We start from the raw sequence: 20,884 nt of genomic DNA, 5'->3' as shown, positions 1-20,884 counted from the left end.
ACAAATATATTTTGGCCTTTACTACTAAAGCCCATTGAAACGCAATGAATAACACATTCACGAATGGCAAACAGGGGAGTCAATAAATAAATCACAAGAAAATGGTTTTGAAGTGTCTGTCCTAAATCTAGGAGATAAAAAAAAACTCAGGAAATATATATTTGTATTTAAACATATTTAACACCATTTTTGGGGGTAGGCACAAAACTAACTTCATACTTCTATTCATTTAAAATAAACGGTACCGGTTACCTTCAGAAGATTCCCGTGACAATTGTGGGGGTCATAGAGCAAAACAGAGTCATAATAGTTTGTAGGTCAAACCATTCGGACGCTAATGGAAGTTTACTTTCTTTTCTGGATGTCTTATGGTCTGACAATTACCTATGTAGCTCTGCAACCTTTCACCGCAGATGCGGAAGTGCGACACTGGCTGATGCAGTGGATTGAGATGCATCCAATGCTAAAAAACAGATAAGGGTTAAAGTCATAAGTTTACATACACTTAGGTTGGAGTCATTAAAACTCGTTTTTCAACCACTCCACACATTTCTTGTTAATAACAAACTATAGTTTTGGCAAGTTGGTTAGGACATCGACTTTGTGCATGATACAAGTACATTTTCCAACAATTGTTTACAGACAGATTATTTCACTTGTAACTCACTGTATCACAATTCCAGTGGGTCAGAAGTTTACATACACTAAGTTGACTGTGCCTTTCAACAGCTTGGAAAATTCCAGAAAATTACATCATGGCTTTAGAAGCTTCTGAAAGGCTAATTGACATAATTTGAGTCATTTGGACGTGTAGCTGTGGATGTATTTCAAGGCCTATCTTCAAACTCAGTGCCTCCTTGCTTGACATCATGGGAAAATCAAAAGAAATCAGCCAAGACCTCAGAAAAAAAATTGCAGACCTCTTACAAGTCTGGTTCATCCTTGGGGGCAATTTCCAAACACCTGAAAGTGTAGCCTAGTGGTTAGAGCGTTGGGTAGCCTAGTGGTTAGAGCATTGGACTAGTAACTGGAAGGTTGCAAGTTCAAACCCCTGAGCTGACAAGATACAAATCTGTCGTTCTCCCCCTGAACAGTCAATTAACCCTTTGTTCCTAGGCCGTCATTGAAAATAAGAATTTGTTCTTAACTGACTTGCCTAGTTAAATAAAGGTAAAATCAAAAAGTTCCACGTTCATCTGTACAAACAATAGTACGCAAGTATTGGGACCATACAGCCGTCAGGAAGAAGATGCGTTCTGTCTCCTGGAGATTAAGGTCATTTTGGAGCGAAAAGTGCAAATCAATCCCAGAACGACAGCAAAGGACCTGGAGGAAACAGGTACAAAAGTATCTATATCCAGAGTTCTATATCGACATAACCTGAAAGGCCGCTCAGCATGTGCATATGGGGACAAAGATTGTACTTTTTACAGAAATGTCCTCTGGTCTGATGAAACAAAAATAGAACTGTTTGGCCATAATGACCATCATTATGTTTGGCGGAAAAGGGGGAATGCTTGCAAGCTGAAGAACACCATCCCAACCGTGAAGCACCGGGGCTGCATGACCCCCACAAGGGGGCTGCTTTGCTACAGGAGGGACTGGTGCACTTCACAAAATAGATGGCGTCATGAGGGAGGAAAATTGTGTGGATGTATTGAAGCAACATCTCAAGACATTAGTCAGGAAGTTAAAGCTTGGTCGCAAGTAGGTCTTCCAAATGGACAATGACCCCAAGCATACTTCCAAAGTTGTGGGAAAATGGCTTATTAAAACCTGTTAAGGCTAGGGCAGAATACTGCCCCCGTTGGTGAAATGCGTGCCCATAGTAAACAGAAAAAAAATCTGTAAAAAATTGCTAATATATGCATATAATAAATATTATTGAATAGAAAACACTCTAAAGCTTCTAAAACCGTTTAAATTATGTCTGTAAGTAAAGCAGAACTCTCAGGGCACTCATTCTCCCAAACTCTCTCTTGTCATCCAAAAAGTTGGCCCAACTTTGACGTCATCGCCCCCACCCTTCCCAAGCACCTACGGTCCTGGGAACAGTTCCTATGCCTTCAGCGCGGTGTCCGCTTTCAATGGGGCTTCTCATTGTGTGAATCGAGCGCTCACGAGATTAATGACGGGCCGAATCCTTTCGGTCGCCCTGTGGTGTCTTTCTTTCAAGATTGATTAAACGATGCGTGTGTTTATCTTTGTCCTGAGAATTGCGGTGAAGCTATATAGCATGCTAACGCTGTGTTCTGAACCAAGTTTGACAAGTTTAGTCGACATATAATATGTAATTTCGACGTTTTGGTGCGAACTAACTTTACTTTTTGGCTGCATTTCAACCGAAATATGTCGTGTTTGATAACCGAAAGACACAGACTTCAAAACTAAAGCTGTTTTTGGTAAGTATAAACCCTTCCAGGTCTTCTGATGGAAGAACAGCAAAGGTAAGGGAACATTTATGTATTAAATTTGGGTTTCTGTGGAGGAGCCAAAATGCTAATTCCTGAGCGCCGACTCACATTATAGCCTAGTGAACGAAATCTGTAAAGTTAAAAATAAATGTAACACAGCTGTTTTATTAAGAAGAAGTGTATCTTTCTAAGTATATGTAGAACATGTATATTTAGTCAACGTTTATGATGTGTATTTCTGTTATCTGGCAGAGTTACCATAATTTCTCCAGGCATTGTTGTAGCATTTTTTAGCCATGACCTTCTATGTAAACCGTGATTTATGGATATAATTAGCATATTATTGAAAAAAACATAAATGTACTGTATAACATGTCCTATTCCTGTCATCTGATGAAGATTTTCAAAAGGTTAGTGAATTATTTTACTTTTAATCCTGCTTTTGTGATTGCATCTATTGTTCTACAAAATGGCTATGTAAATTAGCCTATCTTTGGTGGTGGTTTGACATAAATATGTGCTATGTTTTCGCCGTAAAACATTTTAGAAATCTGACTTGGTGGCTAGATGAACAAGGTGTTTATCTTTCATTTGAGCTATTGGACTTGTTAATGTGTGGAGGTTAAATATTTCAAAGAATATTTTTTGCGTTCTGTGTGCTACTGTGTCAGTTGAGCAGTGGGGGGAGGTGCCCTAGCGGGACGTGTGGTGCCAAGTAGTTTTAAGGACAACAAAGTCAGGGTATTGGAGTGGCCATCACAAAGCCATGACCTCAATCCTATAGAAAATTTGTGGGCAATCCTATAGAAAACTGAAAAAGCATGTGCGAGCAAGGAGGCCTACAAACCTGATTCAGTTACACCAGCTCTGTCAGGAGGAATGGGCCAAAATTCACCCAACTTATTGTGAGAAGCTGAGTTTAAATGTATTTGGCTACGGTAAACTTTGATTTCCCCCCATCTATCTTCAGAGCTCGTGCTGTTAGGTGACCTAAACTGGGACATGCTTAACACCCCGGCTATCCTACAATCTAAGCTAGATGCCCTCAATCTCACACAAATTTTCAATGAACCTACCAGGTACAACCCAAAATCCGTAAACACAGGCACCCGCATAGATATCATCCTAACCAACCTGCCCTCCAAATACACCTCTGCTGTCTTCAACCAGGAACTCAGCGATCACTGCCTCATTGCCTGCATCCGCGGTCAAACGCCACCCCTCATCACTGTCAATCACTGGCCATGGGCAGCGTTCGGTACACTAACACACACGGTACACTAACACACACGCCTCCCTGTTCCGTTATCAGCTACGTTAACAATGTGGGTCGACACACAAGTTAACTTCTTTATCTTAGTACATATATTTCACACTTTATTCTTACCTCCAGTCTATGGTATAAAGAATATACAGACAAGCGTTCATGTTTAATTTAAGCAACGTTTATTGTACTTATCTTTTTTTTTTATTTTTTTTTTTACCCCCTTTTCTCCCCAATTTCATGGTATCCAATTGTTTTAGTAGGTACTATCTTGTCTCATCGCTACAACTCCCGTACAGGCTCGGGAGAGACAAAGGTTGAAAGTCATGCGTCCTCCGATACACAACCCAACCAAGCCGCACTGCTTCTTAACACAGCGCCATCCAACCCGGAAGCCAGCCGCACCAATGTGTAGGAGGAAACACCGTGCACCTGGCAGCCTTGGTTAGCGTGCACTGTGCCCGGCACACCACAGGAGTCGCTGGTGCGCGATGAGACAAGGATTTCCCTACCGGCCAAACCCTCCCTAACCCAGACGACGCTAGGCCAATTGTGCATCGCAGCCTGGGCGCAAACCCGGAGTCTCTGGTGGCACAGCTGGCGCTGCAGTACAGTGCCCCTAACCACTGTGCCACCCGGAAGGCAGATATAGATACTTTTGTACCTGTTTCCTCTAGCATCTTCACAAGGTCCTTTGATTTGATTTGATTTGTTGTTCTGGGATTGATTTGCAATTTTCGCACCAAAATGCGTTCATCTCAAGTAGACAGAACGTGTCTCCTTCCTGAGCGGTGTGACGGCTGCGTGGTCCTATGGTTATACTTGCGTACTATTGTTTGTCCAGATGAACGTGGTACCTTCAGGCATTTAGAAATTGCTCCCAAGGATGAACCAGACTTGTGGAGGTCTATAATTTTCTATCTGAGGTCTTGGTTGATTTTTATTTTTCCCCATGATGTCAAGCAAATAGGCACTGAGTTTGAAGGTAGGCCTTGAAATACATCCACAGGCACACCTCCAATTGACTCAAATGATGTAAATTAACTTATCAGAAGCTTCTAAACCCATGACATAATTTTCTGGAATTTTCTAAGCTGTTTAAAGGCACAGTCAACTTAGTGTATGTAAACTTCTGACCCATTGTGATACAGTGAATTATAAGTGAAATAATCTGTCTTTAAACAATTGTTGGAAAAATGACTTGTGTCATGCACGAAGTAGATGTCTTAACCGACTTGCCAAAACTATAGTTTGTGGTTGAAAAACAAGTTTTAATGACTCCAACCTATGTGTATGTAAACTTCTGATTTAAACTGTATATATTTTCATGGTTCATACAGTTGTGGCCATTGCACTTTTCTTAAATAATTCCCTATTTCTTCTAAAATATGTTCACAATTTTAATGTAGAAAATGAAGACAAATGGCATGGACAAAATGATTGGCATCCCGGAGCTAATACTTGCTTGCAAAGCATTTGGCCAAGATAACTGCAGACCAACCCTTCTCGTGTCCATCAATGAGCTCAGTGAACCTTTCTACTGGCAATTTGGCCCACTCTTCAGCAGCAAACTGCTTATTCTTCAATGTTTGAGGGGTGCATCCAATGAAAATAACACCCTCTGTACAATCAAACATGGGGAGGTTTGATAAAGTTGTGGGGTTGCTTTGCTGCCTCTGGTACTGAGGGCCTTGACCATGTGCAAGACATGAAATCAACAGATTATCAAGGTGTTTTGGAGTGCAATGTTCAACTCAGTGTCGAAAAACTGTCTCCGTTGAAGGTTGTGGGTCTTTCAGAAGGACAACAACCCCAAACACACATGAAAAGCACGCTAGAATCATTTAAGAAGAAACCCTGGGTTGTTCTGGAGTGAAGAATTAGAGCATTTTGCTGCTGAAGAGAGCACCAAATTGCCAGTAGAAAGGTGTTTTAGGCAGTTATCATGGCATAAAGCTGTGCAACCAAGTAAACCAGCTAGCTCTGGGAATCCAATAATTTTGTCCATGTCATGCCTTTATTTTATACGTTTAAATTGTAAACTTAAGTTTATAAAGAACGTTTCTGTCGTAACCGGCCGCGACCGGGAGGACGCACAATTGGCCTAGCGTCGTCCGGGTTAGGCCGGTGGGGATATCCTTGTCTCATCGCGCACCAGCGACTCCTGTGGCGTGCCGGGCACAGTGTACGCTAACCAAGGCTGCCAGGTGCACGGTGTTTCCTCCTACACATTGGTGCGGCTGGCTTCCGGGTTGGATGTGCGCTGTGTTAAGAAGCTTAGTTGGGTTGTGTATCGGAGGACGCATGACTTTCAACCTTCGTCTCTCCCGAGCCAGTACGGGAGTTGTAGCGACGAGACAAGATAGTAGCTACTAACAATTGGATACCACAAAATTGGGGAGGAAAAAAAGGGGTAAAATTCAACAACAACAAAAAGTTTATAAAAAACTAAATTGGTTCTGCAATGTTGAACATTTTTGTGAGCTAATGAAAAAAAATCCCTTTTTTTATACCATTTATGTCCCTGAGCCTCCTTTGAACATTGAAATGCTGTCTGATTGTGTGGGAGTTAGGAAATAAATGTACATACACAGCCTTGATTGGCTGATAGGATGGTCTAGAGCCCACCCCCTTACCAAGATGAACAGTCACTGGCCTATTATAATCAAATCAGATGGTGACGTCATGATCTGGCGCAGAAACTCCCGAACAGGTTGAAATTCCAGTTCTTACACAAAAGGGGCATTATCATTTTCATAATTTCAGTTTTATTTCGATGCTGTAGTGTGGACATATAATTAAAAAAAACATTAACTACACTGCCCCTTTAAGAAAAGTGTAAGGGTGCCAAATTTGGTGCTTTTATCACAACGTTTACTATTGTCTACATTTTCAGTTAAGTATACAAGAGATCATTTTTTTATTCTTCCATATTAACACAGAAATCATGGTATACAGTTTTTTGTCCAGTAAGTAGTTGTTTGACAAACTCCTAAAATTACAGAAGGATCAAAATAATATTTGGACCAGTTGGGGTCAAAATGTATTTATTGACACTTAGGGTTAAAAGGGTGCATAATACATCAAAGCATATCGCTCAATCTGTTCGATTTTGAGTTTGAGCATTAGCAACATGTGAAGTATTGGTCCCATGTTTTATGAGCTGAAATAAAAGTTCCTGAGAAATTATCCATACACACAAAAAGCTTATTTCTCTCAAATGTTGCGCACAAATTTGTTTACATCCCTATTAGTGTGCATTTCTCCTCCGCCAAGATAATCCGTCCACCTGACAGGTGTAGCATGATCATTACACAGATGGACCTTGTGCTGGGGATAAGTCCACTCTAAAATGTGCAGTTTCGTCACACACCACAGCCATTTCAAGATTTGTGGGAGCGTTAATTTGGCATGCTGCCTGCGGGAATATCCAAGAGCTCTTTCCAGGGAATTGAATGTTAATTGTGACTACCATAAGCCGCCTCTAATGTCCTTTTAGAGAATTTGGCAGTAGATCCATCCTGCTTCACAACCGCAGACCACGTGTAACCACGCCAGCCCAGGACCTCCTCATTCGGCTTCTTCAGCTGGGAGATAGTTGGAGACCAGGCACTAAGGCACAGCTGAAGTAACTGCAGGTTTGTTCATCTGAAAAACGTCTGAACCGGCAGAAACCATCTCACCAAAGTTAATCTGTGTGCTCATCGTCCTCACCAGGGTCAACTTCAGTGGCTCACATTTGATGGCCACTGGAGAAGTACGCTCTTCACAGATGAATTCCGGTTTCATCTGTACCGGGCAGATGGCATTGTGTGGACATGTCAATGTTGTGAACAGAGTGCCCCCATAAGCTACAGACAACAAACACAATCACATTTTATTGATGGTAATTTAAAATGTAGAGAAAGGTAACGAGACCCTCAGGGCCATTGTCACACCATTCATCCGACACCATCACCTCGTGTTTCAACATAATGCGTAGCCCCATGTCGCAAGGATCTGTACTCAATTCCTGAAAGCTGAAACCATCCCTAGTTTTTCCATGACCTTCAAACTCAGACATGTCACCAATTGAGCATGTTTGGGATGCTCTGGATTGACGCGCACAACAGCGTTCTAGTTCCTGCCAATATCCAGCAACAGCCCAGCGATTGGAGTGAGTCAACATTCCAGGCTACAATCAACAATCTGATCAACTATAGGAGGCAGTATTGAGGCAGACGGCAACACCAGATACCGACTGCTTTCCTGATCCACAACCCCTACTTCTTTAAGGTATGTGAAATCCATAGATTAGGCCCCAATATACCTTTCAATTGACCAGTGTCTTTATAGTAACACAGTAGGATCTTTTAAATTGTTGCGTTTACATTTTTGTTCTGTGTAGCGTGCCCTAGGGCAATGTGTCCTGACGGTGGCACTGTGGGGCCGTAGCTTGAACCCTACCATTGCTGCTTGCAGCCCTCTTCTTCATGGTCTTCTGCAAGGTGAAAACTGGAAGACATCCCCCTAATGACCAGCAGCAATAACATACCACATCACCCAAACCACACCTTCCAGTGCATGACAATGTTCATAGAAGACTGAGTGCCAATATACACAATGACCCAAATACTGGTTTAAGTGAATGTGAATAGTGTTAAATGGCAATTATCACAACATGCTTAGCACATACTGTAATGTTCAGTGAGATGATTATATAAGCACTAGCCTGTGTAAATAACAGGCCTAATTGTAACAAAATACTCATCTACCTCTCACTAGTTGACAAGAAACCTACATAAACATTTCATCAAAATACATTTCCCTTTCAAATAATTTACAACCACGATAATTCACATAATCAACAACATGGAAAACAATAGTCAAGTCAGGGGTTGGATTTTGTTGTAAATAACATTGTTTTTATTTCAAAGCCAGGATGCCTAGACCTACATATAGGACTTAGCTGCTACCGGCCTTGGCAGCAATTCTCTTGTCTCTCTCCTCAGCGATTGTGAGACGAATACCCTTTCCACGGGGCAGGGACACCCACGGCTTGTTGCCCTGGAGATGGGGGAGGGAGAGAGTAAACGGAAGATATTACAAAAGAATGCCGGTAAAGAGGGAATCTACAAACATGGCACAGGAAGTGGTCAAAAGTAAGTGGACAAAAGATGCAATTTAAAGTGAATGCTGATTCTTAGGAAAAAGGAACATTTCATCTTAGCTGTAACAAATACTGATGTTAGTCTAAAAAGATCAAAACCATCCTTGCGAGTGGCACAGCGGTCTAAGGCAATGCATCGCATGCAGTGCTATAGGTATTACTACAGACCCAGGTTAATTTCTCGGGCTGTGGGAGTCCCATAGCACAGCACACAATTGGCCCAGCGTCATCCGGGTTAGACCGGTAGGGCTTAAATTGGCTCATGGCGCTCTAGCGACTCCTTGTGGCAAGTGGGTGCCGGTGGGCTGACCCCGGTCACCAGCTGAACCGTGTTTCCTCCAACACATTGGTGGGGCTGGCTTCCGGGTTAAGCTGGTGAGTGTTAAGAGCATGAGTAGGCGGGTCATGTTTTGGGGGACGCATGACTTGACCTTCACCTCTCCCGAGCTTGTTGGAGTTGCAGCGATGAGACAAGATCGAAAATTGGGGAGGGGATTAAAATGAAAAACAACCAAAACCTGTCTATAACGCTTGGGACCGATAAATTGATCAGGCTGTAGTATTTACTTGTGTTAAAGGGATAGTTCACCCAAATGACATGTTTTCTTACCCTGTCTATGGAAAAGGTATGACTGCAATCCATGCTTTGATTTAGTTGTCATGGCACAGTTTCCAAATGCTAAGCAGGACCGATATTAGCATTTTTCGCTTATCATGTCCAAATCATCTGGCAATATCTAAAAGCATGGGTCTCCAACAGGTAGATCGCGAGCTCATAGCCCACCTAGGAGTAGCTCACAGTATATTACGGACACAGGGAAGAGAACGTGGCCATTTGAAAGCTAGAAAAACAACAACACTCAACATGCTTAGTTTTTTAAAGGAGCTCTCATGCCAGGAAAGGTTGGAGACCATTGATCTAAAATGTATTGTGAAGCTCAAAGTCACTTATAGATTAACTAAAATGTATTGTGAAGCTCAAAGTCACTTACAGATGATTTGAAATGGTGCAAAAATGCTAATATTAAATGGGATTTGAGCCACAAATGCTGAAACATTAGTATGTAGAAACAGTGCCAGGGAAACTAAACCAAAGCATGGATTGCTGTCATAACTTGTCCATAGACTGCTTATATGGTAAGGACCAATTGTGTAATTTGGGTGAACTGTCCCTTGAACAGGTCTGTCTATAGAACATACTTCCTATCAAATCTGAAGTTGTGTCGTTTTGGGATGGTAAAGCTACTGTTCATCATTGTCAAGTGTGCCAGCGATTGAGGATAGAACCAGCAGACAATAACACGCTGGTACCGAAGACATAGCATTGGCTTTGTTCTACCTCCGTACAATCACACATGAGTACTGAGCAACTACATGAGTGTCAAGAAATGGAGGGGATGAGCAGTGTCGTCAGGGTGTAGTATAGCTCATGTTTGTATGCGAAGGTATGTGTTTGAGTACGCGTGTATGAGTCTTCTCTACTTACCTTGCCAATGATGAAGATGTTTCCAAGCCTGGTGGCAAAGATGTTTCCAGCGCTATCCTTAACGTGCACAACGTCAAACGAGCCGGGATGCCTCTCCCTGTTGGTGATGATACCAATACGCCCCAAATTGGCACCGCCGGTCACCATGCACAGGTTACCTACAGGGAAAAGAGAGGGGAGACAAAAGGGGAGAGAGCGATGAGGGTAAAGGTGGTACTTCAAAAGTATGCCAAATTTGATTGGGTAGTATTTTTGCTTTGCATCAGTCAAGTCTGCAAAAAGTTTCAAAGATGGTGCTTAGTGGATCCAAGGGTCTGTATGAAGACCACCATTTTTCACAATTTATTTTTCCTACAAAGTGTAAAAATGAGTCAACAATCCAGTTCTACATTCACTGTTGAAGAAAATGTAACCCCTCTACCATGGGATAAGCAAGACTACACAAAATCTTAATTGAGTTACTCTGCCCGTGTAACAGTGTGAGATCAACGGTCCCTGCCAGCCGTGGGATGCAAGATAGACAGGGATAGTAGGAAACTAGTTGATGTGTGCAGGGGGAACGAAATAACACTGAACAAGCTGCACTGTAACTTATCCTGCTTTTCTAATAATTTTTCAATTTGACTAAATTCAAGACAAGCCAGACATTACTACCACCCCGCACACTTAATAGATTTGATATGTAACACTTCAAAAATCTATCAGGCAAACCTTAAAGACCCCTTTCCCAACAGGTATACATTTCCTTTTCAATCACTTTAAAAGTATATATTTTTAACCGTGATGTTACCTGTGTCGAACTTGATGTGTTCTGTGATCTTGCCGGTCGCGAGGTCGATGCGGACTGTGTCGTTGACCTTGATGAGGGGGTCGGGGTAGCGGATGGTGCGTGCGTCGTGGGTCACCAGGTGGGGGACTCCTTTGGTGCCGATGAGGTTCTTCTTCACCTTGCACAGTTTGTACTAGAGGGAAGGAGAGGGGGAGAGTGAGTGATTATTATGGCATGGCTTCCCAAACCTAGACTCAGAAGTGTAAATACTGAATTAAAAGGGAAAATCCACTAGAATGTTTCATTAGTCAACTGCTGATAGTACAAAAACATTTTACTGCTGACACGTAAAATTTAAGATATGACTTAAAAAAATGGATTACCCACTTGGTTTAGAAGTCTAAATCCTAATGTGATACAGGCATAACTACTCCAAATGAAACCAGGCCAGGTAGGCATTTACACAAAAGGTTGAATTTGTAACCCTTTCACATTGGGATTCATCCACTTCTTTTGGTTGGAGCTCAGAACTTCTTAGAGGTATTGGTGAGGGTTTTTTTCAGCTCGTTGATCAAAACCAAAGACTGTCTTCATTGCTCCCTCCATACAGAATATCATATTGTACTTGTACTGCTTGGTTTAAAAAGACAGGCTTGAGCTGTGAATAACTAGACTCGCAACCATGTGTGACAACGTGGCATACCTGGGCCTCCTCAGCGGTGATGCGGTGAACAGTGAAACGTCCCTTCACGTCATAGATCAGACGGAAATGCTCTCCAGTTTTCTCAATGCTGATCACATCTAGACAGACATCACGCATTCATATCAATGATCACATCCAGAACAGGCCAACACCAAATTAGGACGCATCAGACCAAATTCAATAAAGTCAGACAGGATCAAAATCTCATAACGGAACAAAATGACACTGCACATTTTAGATACCAGTAGTTAGAATGACAGTCAAACCAACTGAATGACAGTCAACCCAACAATATTTAGTCCGTTCATAATAGTAATAATTAGGTTGGTGCTTACATTCCTCGTATTTCACACAGGTACACGTGTGTATTAATACAGGTGAATTGGAAATTTGTTTTTGCATATCTCACTCCTGCGACACCCCCGGAGAGTGGGGTCATGGCCAGGGTCTGCCATTATCAACAGAGCAATTAAGGTCAAGTTCCCTTTTCACCTTATCGGCTCGGGATTCGAACCAGCAACCTTTTGGTTACTGGCCCATCTACCACCCAGGTCAGATACTAACAAAAAGCACAACACAACCCATTCCATTGTACACCAGCTAGCTAGGCAAAATATCAGACTACTAGAGGGGCACTATACAAATCCTCTAGACTCAATTGTGTATCAGAGGAAAACATCTCACACCGTTTTTCCATCAAAACATGTGATCTAGCCTTGTGGTGCACCAATGTGGGAGGGCATGGTCCAGCGACAAATCCACTCCATTGTACATTAGATGGCTCGGCTAACATCCCACTGTATGTTCTAACAGCAGTGTGTGAGCTATCCTTAAAGGAGACGTGTTACATGGTCTGCATTGACATAATGTGAGATTTCACCTAGCCCGGGAAATTAATCACAACACCATCATAGCTCTCTTGGCAGGAATAAAAGTCGTACAGAAGTGTGTGTGCGTGCAAGATGGTGTGTGCATGAAAGTCTAATGGGGTACATGTGAAGATGTGTGCCTGAGAAACCGTGTGAATATGAGAGTGAATGTCTACTGGTGTGTGTACAAGTTTGCTTGAGCCCCTAGAAGGATATGGGTGAAGATCCAAAAAGAGATTAAATTCCTTTAAGTGGGTCCACAGATGTCCCTCCATCTGATGTGAGGTGTGTTGTGCACTTATCTAACCAGAAGCCATGAAGACCAAATGAGAAAACAAGTGAGGAATAATTTGACAAAGGTGATCAAGACACCACCAAAGCCCAGACTAGCTACAACTAAATTAAACTCACTCCAAACACTAAGCGTGCCATCTACCAAATCAGGCTAAGTGCAAAACTCTTTAGATATTTAAAGAAGAAGTCTTCGGTCAGTTCAGTGCCTTGCATCCAACGTGATATGCTCATCACAACAACATCCCATCCTTAGACTGGGACACACAACGAGAAACATTTACATAAGCAATTCCACAGCAACGAGGAGATACACGTCATATAACCTGCTCAAATACTACAAAATGCATCCCTACTTTAAGTTAGAGCTCAGAACTTCTTAGAGGTATTGGTGAGATTTTTTTCAGCTCATTGATCAAAACCAAATATTGTCTTCATTGCTCTTATTTCCAGCTCTAGTCACAGGCTAGGTGAAATGAGTGAATGAGTGGAACAGTACCCTCACCCTTCTTCCCTCCAGTCCATTCTCATTACCCTTCACCCACACCTATCATCTTCCACCCCTCTCCCCTATGAAATCAATAGGGAAGGTCACATCACTGCAAACTATACTCACCCCTTCCCTTCCTCACTCATTAAACCCAACTCACCCATGAAGCCAGTGGGGTAGGTGATGTCGGTGCGGACCTTGCCATCGATCTTGATGAACCTCTGCATGCAAATCTTTTTGACCTCGTCTCCGGTCAGGGCGTACTTCAGACGGTTCCTGAGGAAGATGATGAGGGGCAGGCACTCCCTCAGCTTGTGGGGGCCGGTGGAGGGACGAGGCGCCTACATAGATAAAATTGGGTGTGCTATTTTAACTGCTATATGAGCAGTAAACAATGACAGCTATAGATCACATTGGTTCAGCAGACAAGTATACACAGGAAGACATAACTATGCATTAAAACTGCAATGTGTCAAGTAATTTTCAACAAACATGTTATTGCCTATACTTTCTTTGTGTGTCTTATAAATGTCTGTTCAGTTGCAGGTGGTTCGCCATACACCAGAGAATATTCAGAAAGACTACAATCAACGTTATGCACGGAGTGGAGAGTTAAGTCACCCCACCATTTCAGCTTCTTGACATCTTGCATTTCCCAACATCTTTGCAGGAACTAGTCGTTTCTATGCGACGCGGCCATAGATATGCCCTTCAATTTAGCTAATAATCGGCATGCTAGTCTGCAACTAACAAGTAACATTGTGGTTTTATAATTTAGGTATGAAGTAGCATGTACTTACGAACACTCCGGTGAGCTTGTCAAGCATCCAATGCTTGGGCGCTGCAACGCGCTTCAGGTGCTTCTTCGGTCCTCGTGCCTAGCAACCAGAAAAATAACTTGTCAACCCAACTAATGTAGTTAAACTTCCAGCCTAACAACAGACAACTCAGTTTCATTCGAAACACCATGCGACCTGTCTGGCTAGAGTTCGGCGTACAATATATTCATTTCCTACACGGTCCTTGAATGACAATTCCGACCGTGGCCTACTCGATAAAAACACAACAGGGTTTATGTTGACCCAATTTCTCTCTGCAAAAAGTTTGTGCTCAGGTAAACACTTTTGAAATAGACTTTTGAACGTAAAAGTATTGGTAACAGAAACATTTGGTTCAAATGGGCAGCATTGACACTAGCTAACTAGCCGATGGTGAAATAATTCGTCTTTTCGAATATCGTTTCATAGACCAAAACTTAAGTCCTTATTTCAATACAGGGACGAGCCATCGCCAAATGTTTGTCTTTTCAAATTATCACAGTTATATGTGGGATATTATATTCAGAAAAAGTGATGTTTGACGATGATTCTGGCGAGAATCGTTCGGAAACACAGCTCACCATGTTGGAGTCTGCGGGGAAAAGGACCTCCCACTTTCAGGCCTTAGAAAATAAGACCGAGTATTGGGCTGACGAGGGACAAACAGAGCGGAGTTTATATGTTCCGCTCTCTAGTGTCGCGGAGAGTAACTGCAACTGGATGTTCCTTGAACTTGTTAGAAATACGGAAGATGGTTATTTTAGCAGGCCAGGTACACATACCTCAGTATTTGTATTGTATTGAATGGTACAAATACTAATATGGCTCTCACTGATTCTTATATAATTGTAAATGTTTTATATATTTCGAATGAATGGCAGTGTAGCGATCCTCGCTATTTGAGCCATGTGACAATTCTCACCAAGTGTATTAACACTATTGGTGTGATGTGTAGGATGTTTGCCTAACACGCCAGAGATCTGGGTTTGCTTCCCGCTCCCTACATTCATTACTATATTCTCAAATGATAATGTGCCTAAGCAACGCACATACAGGTTAACTTATTTTCCGACAATGAATATACTGATTCGCAAGTCTAGCCTACATGTCTTCATCCTAATAAATATATATATATTGGTATGTACTGTAGCCTATGTGTTTTTGTCTTCTCCGAGCCTCTCATTTTAAATTGTCCATATCTCTCAGGAAATGCCAGCGGGCCCTTCAGTTTATGCGGCGCGAGATAATAAAGCTGTTCTGAGGCGCAAATGTCACTAGTCACTATGCTTTAAGTGTATGCTCTATTTATCTTCTCATAGTTACAGAAGTTAAGGACTTACACAAAGACACCGCATTATGCTTGACCCCTGGCCCTCAATAAACATGCAACAGTGTGTCTGTTGTAGCCTATCAATGGTGTGTTTTTATATGTTTGACAAATCTTTCTAAAAAATCATGCCTACGAATATTCTGTTCTGTTTCTGTATAGGCCAACAGCCCATTTTCCTTTCATTATAAGACTTGCGTGACCTGTTGATTTGAGAAGTCACCACTAGATGGCGACATGTTATAAAATGTTAACAGTTCTCAGCAATCAAGAGTTTATGAATGAATTTACTCAAATAATATGTACAAATGTTGCATCTGGTCGGCGAAATGACAAATACGATTCAGGTTTGGTATTCTTTATTTTCCACCCCAAATGCAGTGAAGTAACAAAAATACAAGCATTTAAATATGATCTAGTACATATTTTCATAAAGATACAAATGAGATGCAAACGGAGAAAGTGCTAAAACAAAAATCAACATCAGTTATGATTCCATCTGTCATTTCAAAAACAAAAAGAAAAGAGAGAAAAAAAAAGAAATAGGTCCCTCTCCCTTTCTAAAATAAGGCCTCAATTTAAAAAAAAGGTGTGATTTAAAAGAGAGAAACTTAGGACCATACAATCAGTGCAGTAGCTAGACAAGTGATTCATTTTTTTTTCTCCAACTTTTTTTTCCTTTACAAAATCAATAGCAAGAAGTGTTTCTCAAGCTAAAACAAAAAGAACATGACCACAAAAATATCTGAAATGTCATAAGGAAAGTAAAACAAACATTTAATGAAAAGTAAATGTTCTTGCTAGTCTGGAAGCTCAAAGGGTTTCTGATTAGGAAATAAGTTGGTGTAGTTATCTTGCATTTCCGTAGAGTCAAAACTTAAAGGGAAACTTACAGGAATATTTTCCCATGCAAGCAGTCACACACACTCGTGCTCTCTTACGATCAAGTGATCCAGCAACTAAAACTACAAAACAATAAGGACCCTGTTTAGATATGTAGCCTACTCCTGCTTTGGTCTACTGTCGGCCTACTGACTGACTAACTCGAAACGGTAAAAACACCAACATATCACATGGTGAAAGAAGCATGATGATGCCAAGTGACTCACACTTGGAACATGGGAACTTAGTCAATTGGAATGTTTCCTCTTTATTAAGAGGTAATCTTGTTTCTGTAGTCTTCTGAACAGGTACTGTTCAAAAATATATATAATTTACACAGTCATTAGTTTATAATTAATTAGCCTTCAGCTCTCACAAGTCAACCCCCCTCCAAAAAAAATACAATATATTTTTTAAAATCACCCTTCTTTAACCGCCTCATTACATGTAACCCTCAGGAACTATTGTGCATGTCCTATATGGCACCCTATTCTCTAATATATATATAAAAACACACAGCACTACTTTTGAACAGGACACACAGGGCTCTGGTTAAAAGTAGTACATGGGCCCTGGTCAAAAGTAGTGCGCTATATAGGGAATTGGGTGCCATTTTGGACATACACATTGACAGTACAACAGCAGAGTAGGTAGTAATGGAGCGTTTTGGCTCTAGGACCACAGGGGACAGAGATGGAGGGGGACGACGACAGATGAAGAGACTTATAATAGAGAGAATGATGGGGCAGGAACTATGATTCATTTCACCTACAGAGTTACCAGGTACACGAAGACCATGGACGTTAAGACTCATTAATTTATTTAGATACAGACACTGACAGCACCATACAGGTCAGGTTACCGAGACTACACAGGCTTCTGATGCCTCCTGTCATGTCTGTCTTATGTCACAGGGACCTGAATAATCACACACACACACACACACACCCTGGTGTTCCATCAAACCCGCTGAACTCTCCTGAATGTTGGGGTAACTGAATAAGTGACAAGTGCCTGTTTCACGGCTGCTACTTCCATTACCGGATCGTAATACCATCCATCCCTCCTTCTGCTGGTGTGTGTGTAGGGGGCCCTTGGGAAGTAGAGTGAAATTGACAGACAGGCCCGAGGCTCAGGTTCCCTCAGTAACATAGTATTTTCTGTGAGACACACAAAAACATTAGACCCTGTGTCTATCCTTTCTCCTTTAAATTTAGAACGGGATACAGAGGAAAAACAAGAGAACAGCATGCTCTTTTTGGGTCAGGTTGTGTTCATAACTTGTCCTTTAGAGAAAAACAGAGGGTGACCCCCAAAAAATGTCTAATTTCGTGTGTTTGGGTGAGCACCCAGCCGGGACATTAGAGTTTATGTCAATCCAACCTAGAGAGTAATGAAAGGGAAAGAATGAGAGAGCACAAATCTCCTCATTTCATCCCTCCATTTGGGTGGGTCAGCATCCGGCAGGTACATCCGCTATGAAGTCAAACTCGTTCTGTCCTAGCCAGAGTTCAGGCAGCTCGTTAGCCTGGTCCAACCCCAGCTCTACGACCAACGACATCAGAACCTCCTCGTCCACCGGGTCAGAGTCAATAATCCCCCCACAGCCCTGATTCCTCCCTCCAACACCTCCAGGGGTACCCCCCACCAGCTGCCCCGCCGAGCCCAGCGTTGAGGCCCCAAACCCCCTCTGAGGTCCTGACGTAGGCCCAGAGGCTACGCCGCCACTTATACCTCCAGCCAGACTCTGGTAGTGGGAGTTGAGTTTCTGGAGCTGCATGCTGGCGAGGAGGTGAGGGCCGGTCTGGAGGGACTGCAGGCAGAATGGCGGAGGTTTGGAGAGGGATGGAGAGGTGGAGGTGTGGAGGGTGGTGGAGGAGGAGGGTAAGGGGCCACCCCCGGGTGTCTTGACAGGCACTGCCGTCCCGGTGTAGTGGAGGAGGGTGAGGGAGGATGACGGCAGCTCGCGGTCCTTCATGACAACGTGGGTGGGGCTGGAGAACAGTAGTGAGGTCATCACCTGGGGATGCCTGGGAATGAGGAAAAGATGTTACGATGACGTCATCAAACAGGGACACTACACAAGGCGGAAGAGATAACAGAGAGTACTAAAAACATACAAGGTTCTGATAAGAGATATGACATCATAGCGGCTGGATCACAGAGTGATGATAAAATTCATTTTCTTTGCTCTAACAGCCAGAAGTCAATTGTTTTACTAGGCTACCCGCTAAGTTGAGACTGGAGACTGTGTCCCGGCTAAAAATCATTGTCTAATTTAATTGGTGGGTCACACAAACAAACAAAAAATACATATTTTTTTGCTTTTTACATTACAAAGAGAAAGGCTGTATCCCAAATGGCACCCTATTCCCTTTATAGTGCACTACTTTTGACCAGAACCAACCAAGGTTTGGGAACTTGGGATACAGACTAAGTCAATTAACCATGAAAATACCATAGGCTCAGAGAGAGGGGACTGACTGACTGTCTGGGCTTCATAATAGGGTTAAAAGACAACAGACCCATTGAAGTCTGAGTCACATGATAACATACACACTCCTTTTCTCAGGGCAATATGTATGTATGTGGGTGCGTGCATGTTTGCGTGAAAGGGACACACACGTCCAGTCATGAGGCTGTCATTTTAGGCAGTTAATCGCTTAATTGTATGTGCTGATCCACTGGAACCCCCTTCCTGAGACACACACTCATCCAACCCCCTTCCTGCCCCAGCCCATATTTAGGGAGAGGATAATTGCTACAGGCATGCATGCAGCTGCACTGGGCCTATAGAACACACACACCCGTCATCTTCTGTGGCCTGCCATTGACAGCTGTTTGGTATTCACCACTTTGTGTGTGTTCTCTGGTCCTTTGTGTTCATTATTCATTGGATGATTACTGTCAGAGGCAGACTGACTGCACATGGTTCCTCAACACAACAGCTTTCTATTACACTGATGATGCTGACGGGAAGACAGACAGACCGATAGGAGGAAGGAGAGACACTGGGCCATGTTCAAATATCAGTGGTGGAACAAGTACCCAATTGTCATACTTGAGTAAAAGTAAAAAGGTACCTTAATAGAAAATGGCTGAAGTAAAAGTGAAAGTTTACCCAGTAAAATACTACTGGTGTAAAAGTCCAAGTATTTGGTTTTAAACCAGACGGCACAATGTAGTCTATTATTTACTGGGCGGAAAGCCAGGGAAACACTTCAACAAAGCATTTGTGTTTAGTGAGTCCGCCAGATCAGAGGCAGTAGGGATGTTCTCTAGTACTTCTGGGTGACAGGGAAAATGTATGGAGTAAAAAGTACATTATTTTCTTGAGGAATGTAGTGCAGTAAAAGTTGTAAAAATTATAAATAGTAAAGACACCCCAAAAAACTACTTAAGCAGTACCTTAAAGTATTTTATTTAAGTACTTTAAACCACTGTCAAATATCCTTCCATTTATATCTGTGATTATGCCTTCCTCAAGGAAGGAGAATGCTTTTTGAAAGTATTCCAACAGAGCCTATTGAAGTGGTATGTGTCTCACTAAATTGCTTCATTAAAACCTATTGCCAAGAAGACAAACTGTTGATTGAATAGCCTACCTTTGTCAATTAGCAAGGCTAGTATATTTAGCCTATATAAACTAATCACATTATGTCAGACAATCACTATAGAAGTTACTTGGAACAGGTTTTCAGTAATATGGTTAATCATATCGGTCTCCCGGTGGACTTGAGGGTCAGACCTGAAAGAGCATAAAATGCGTCTCATCTCTCCCAACAACTGCGGTGTCAATTACCATGCGTGACGAACAAATTGAAACGTCAATCTGCACACACACACCTTCACCATATGCTGAGGCTTAGCATGGCCACTTGTTTTAATTGAATCAACACATTTAACTATGGGGTGGAGGAAACAACGCAGAAAGGATATTTAATCACCCTACAAAATGCCATTAACGTATAGCCAGCCTACTTTGCATAACACATATAGGCTAACTCATGTTTGTGACATTTTTTGACCCCATTTGCAAATTTGGTCAAATTGACTAAATAGCTTATTCAAATCTAGGCTTTTAGGAGATGAATGTTATTGAGTAGTGTCATAAATCGTTCAAATCGCGCGTAAAATGTATTTCATTTCAGGGTGTAGGCAAACTTCAGAATGCAGATCGGAAAACTGTAAAAAAACAAAGCAAGTGTTTGGCGAATACAAGTGCACACTCTGCCTTATTGCTCTGCGAAAGAAAACAAATAGTAATGCAAACCATGGGCAATGTCAAATAAACTTACAAATAGCATTAACAGAAAATGTATACAGGCAAGAACAAACCTTTTAGAAAAACGTTCAGCACAGCAGAGAAGGTCCGTGTGTGGAGAGGATTGGTGAGATGTGTAATGAACCCAAATCAACTCG

The 20,884-nt window shown here is 42.1% G+C and overlaps 2 protein-coding genes and 3 non-coding genes across 5 annotated transcripts in view; all 5 read right to left on the bottom strand.

Moving 5' to 3' along the window:
* Positions 1-8,555: 8,555 nt before the first annotated feature.
* LOC109896881 (40S ribosomal protein S4) lies at positions 8,556-14,890 on the bottom strand. The gene is made up of 7 exons (XM_020491308.2): positions 14,835-14,890; positions 14,236-14,313; positions 13,596-13,776; positions 11,786-11,883; positions 11,104-11,275; positions 10,314-10,471; positions 8,556-8,724 (listed from the first exon to the last, which is right to left on the bottom strand). Exons 1-7 carry the CDS (start codon positions 14,835-14,837, stop codon positions 8,623-8,625), a joined length of 792 nt encoding a protein of 263 aa, XP_020346897.1. The 5' UTR covers positions 14,838-14,890; the 3' UTR covers positions 8,556-8,622.
* Positions 10,088-10,222, bottom strand: LOC116375379 (small nucleolar RNA SNORA57). The gene has a single exon (XR_004211104.1). It is a non-coding gene; the product is annotated as a small nucleolar RNA SNORA57 (small nucleolar RNA).
* Positions 11,603-11,679, bottom strand: LOC116375381 (small nucleolar RNA SNORD61). Its single transcript, XR_004211106.1, has one exon. It is a non-coding gene; the product is annotated as a small nucleolar RNA SNORD61 (small nucleolar RNA).
* Positions 13,311-13,386, bottom strand: LOC116375380 (small nucleolar RNA SNORD61). The gene has a single exon (XR_004211105.1). It is a non-coding gene; the product is annotated as a small nucleolar RNA SNORD61 (small nucleolar RNA).
* A 1,241-nt stretch (positions 14,891-16,131) lies between the features above and the next one.
* The window catches only part of hdac8 (histone deacetylase 8), a 46,777-nt gene continuing 42,024 nt past the window's right edge, over positions 16,132-20,884 (bottom strand). The window contains exon 11 of the mRNA XM_020491310.2: positions 16,132-18,492. Within this exon, the coding sequence (XP_020346899.1) occupies positions 18,479-18,492 (14 nt within the window). The 3' untranslated portion in view covers positions 16,132-18,478. The remainder of the gene's footprint in view (positions 18,493-20,884) is intronic.

The sequence above is a fragment of the Oncorhynchus kisutch genome, linkage group LG9 (assembly GCF_002021735.2).
Source record: "Oncorhynchus kisutch isolate 150728-3 linkage group LG9, Okis_V2, whole genome shotgun sequence".
In the NCBI taxonomy this organism is placed as follows: Eukaryota; Metazoa; Chordata; class Actinopteri; order Salmoniformes; family Salmonidae; genus Oncorhynchus; species Oncorhynchus kisutch.
Note: the sequence above shows the minus strand (reverse complement) of the source record. Positions and strands in the feature narration are given on the sequence as shown.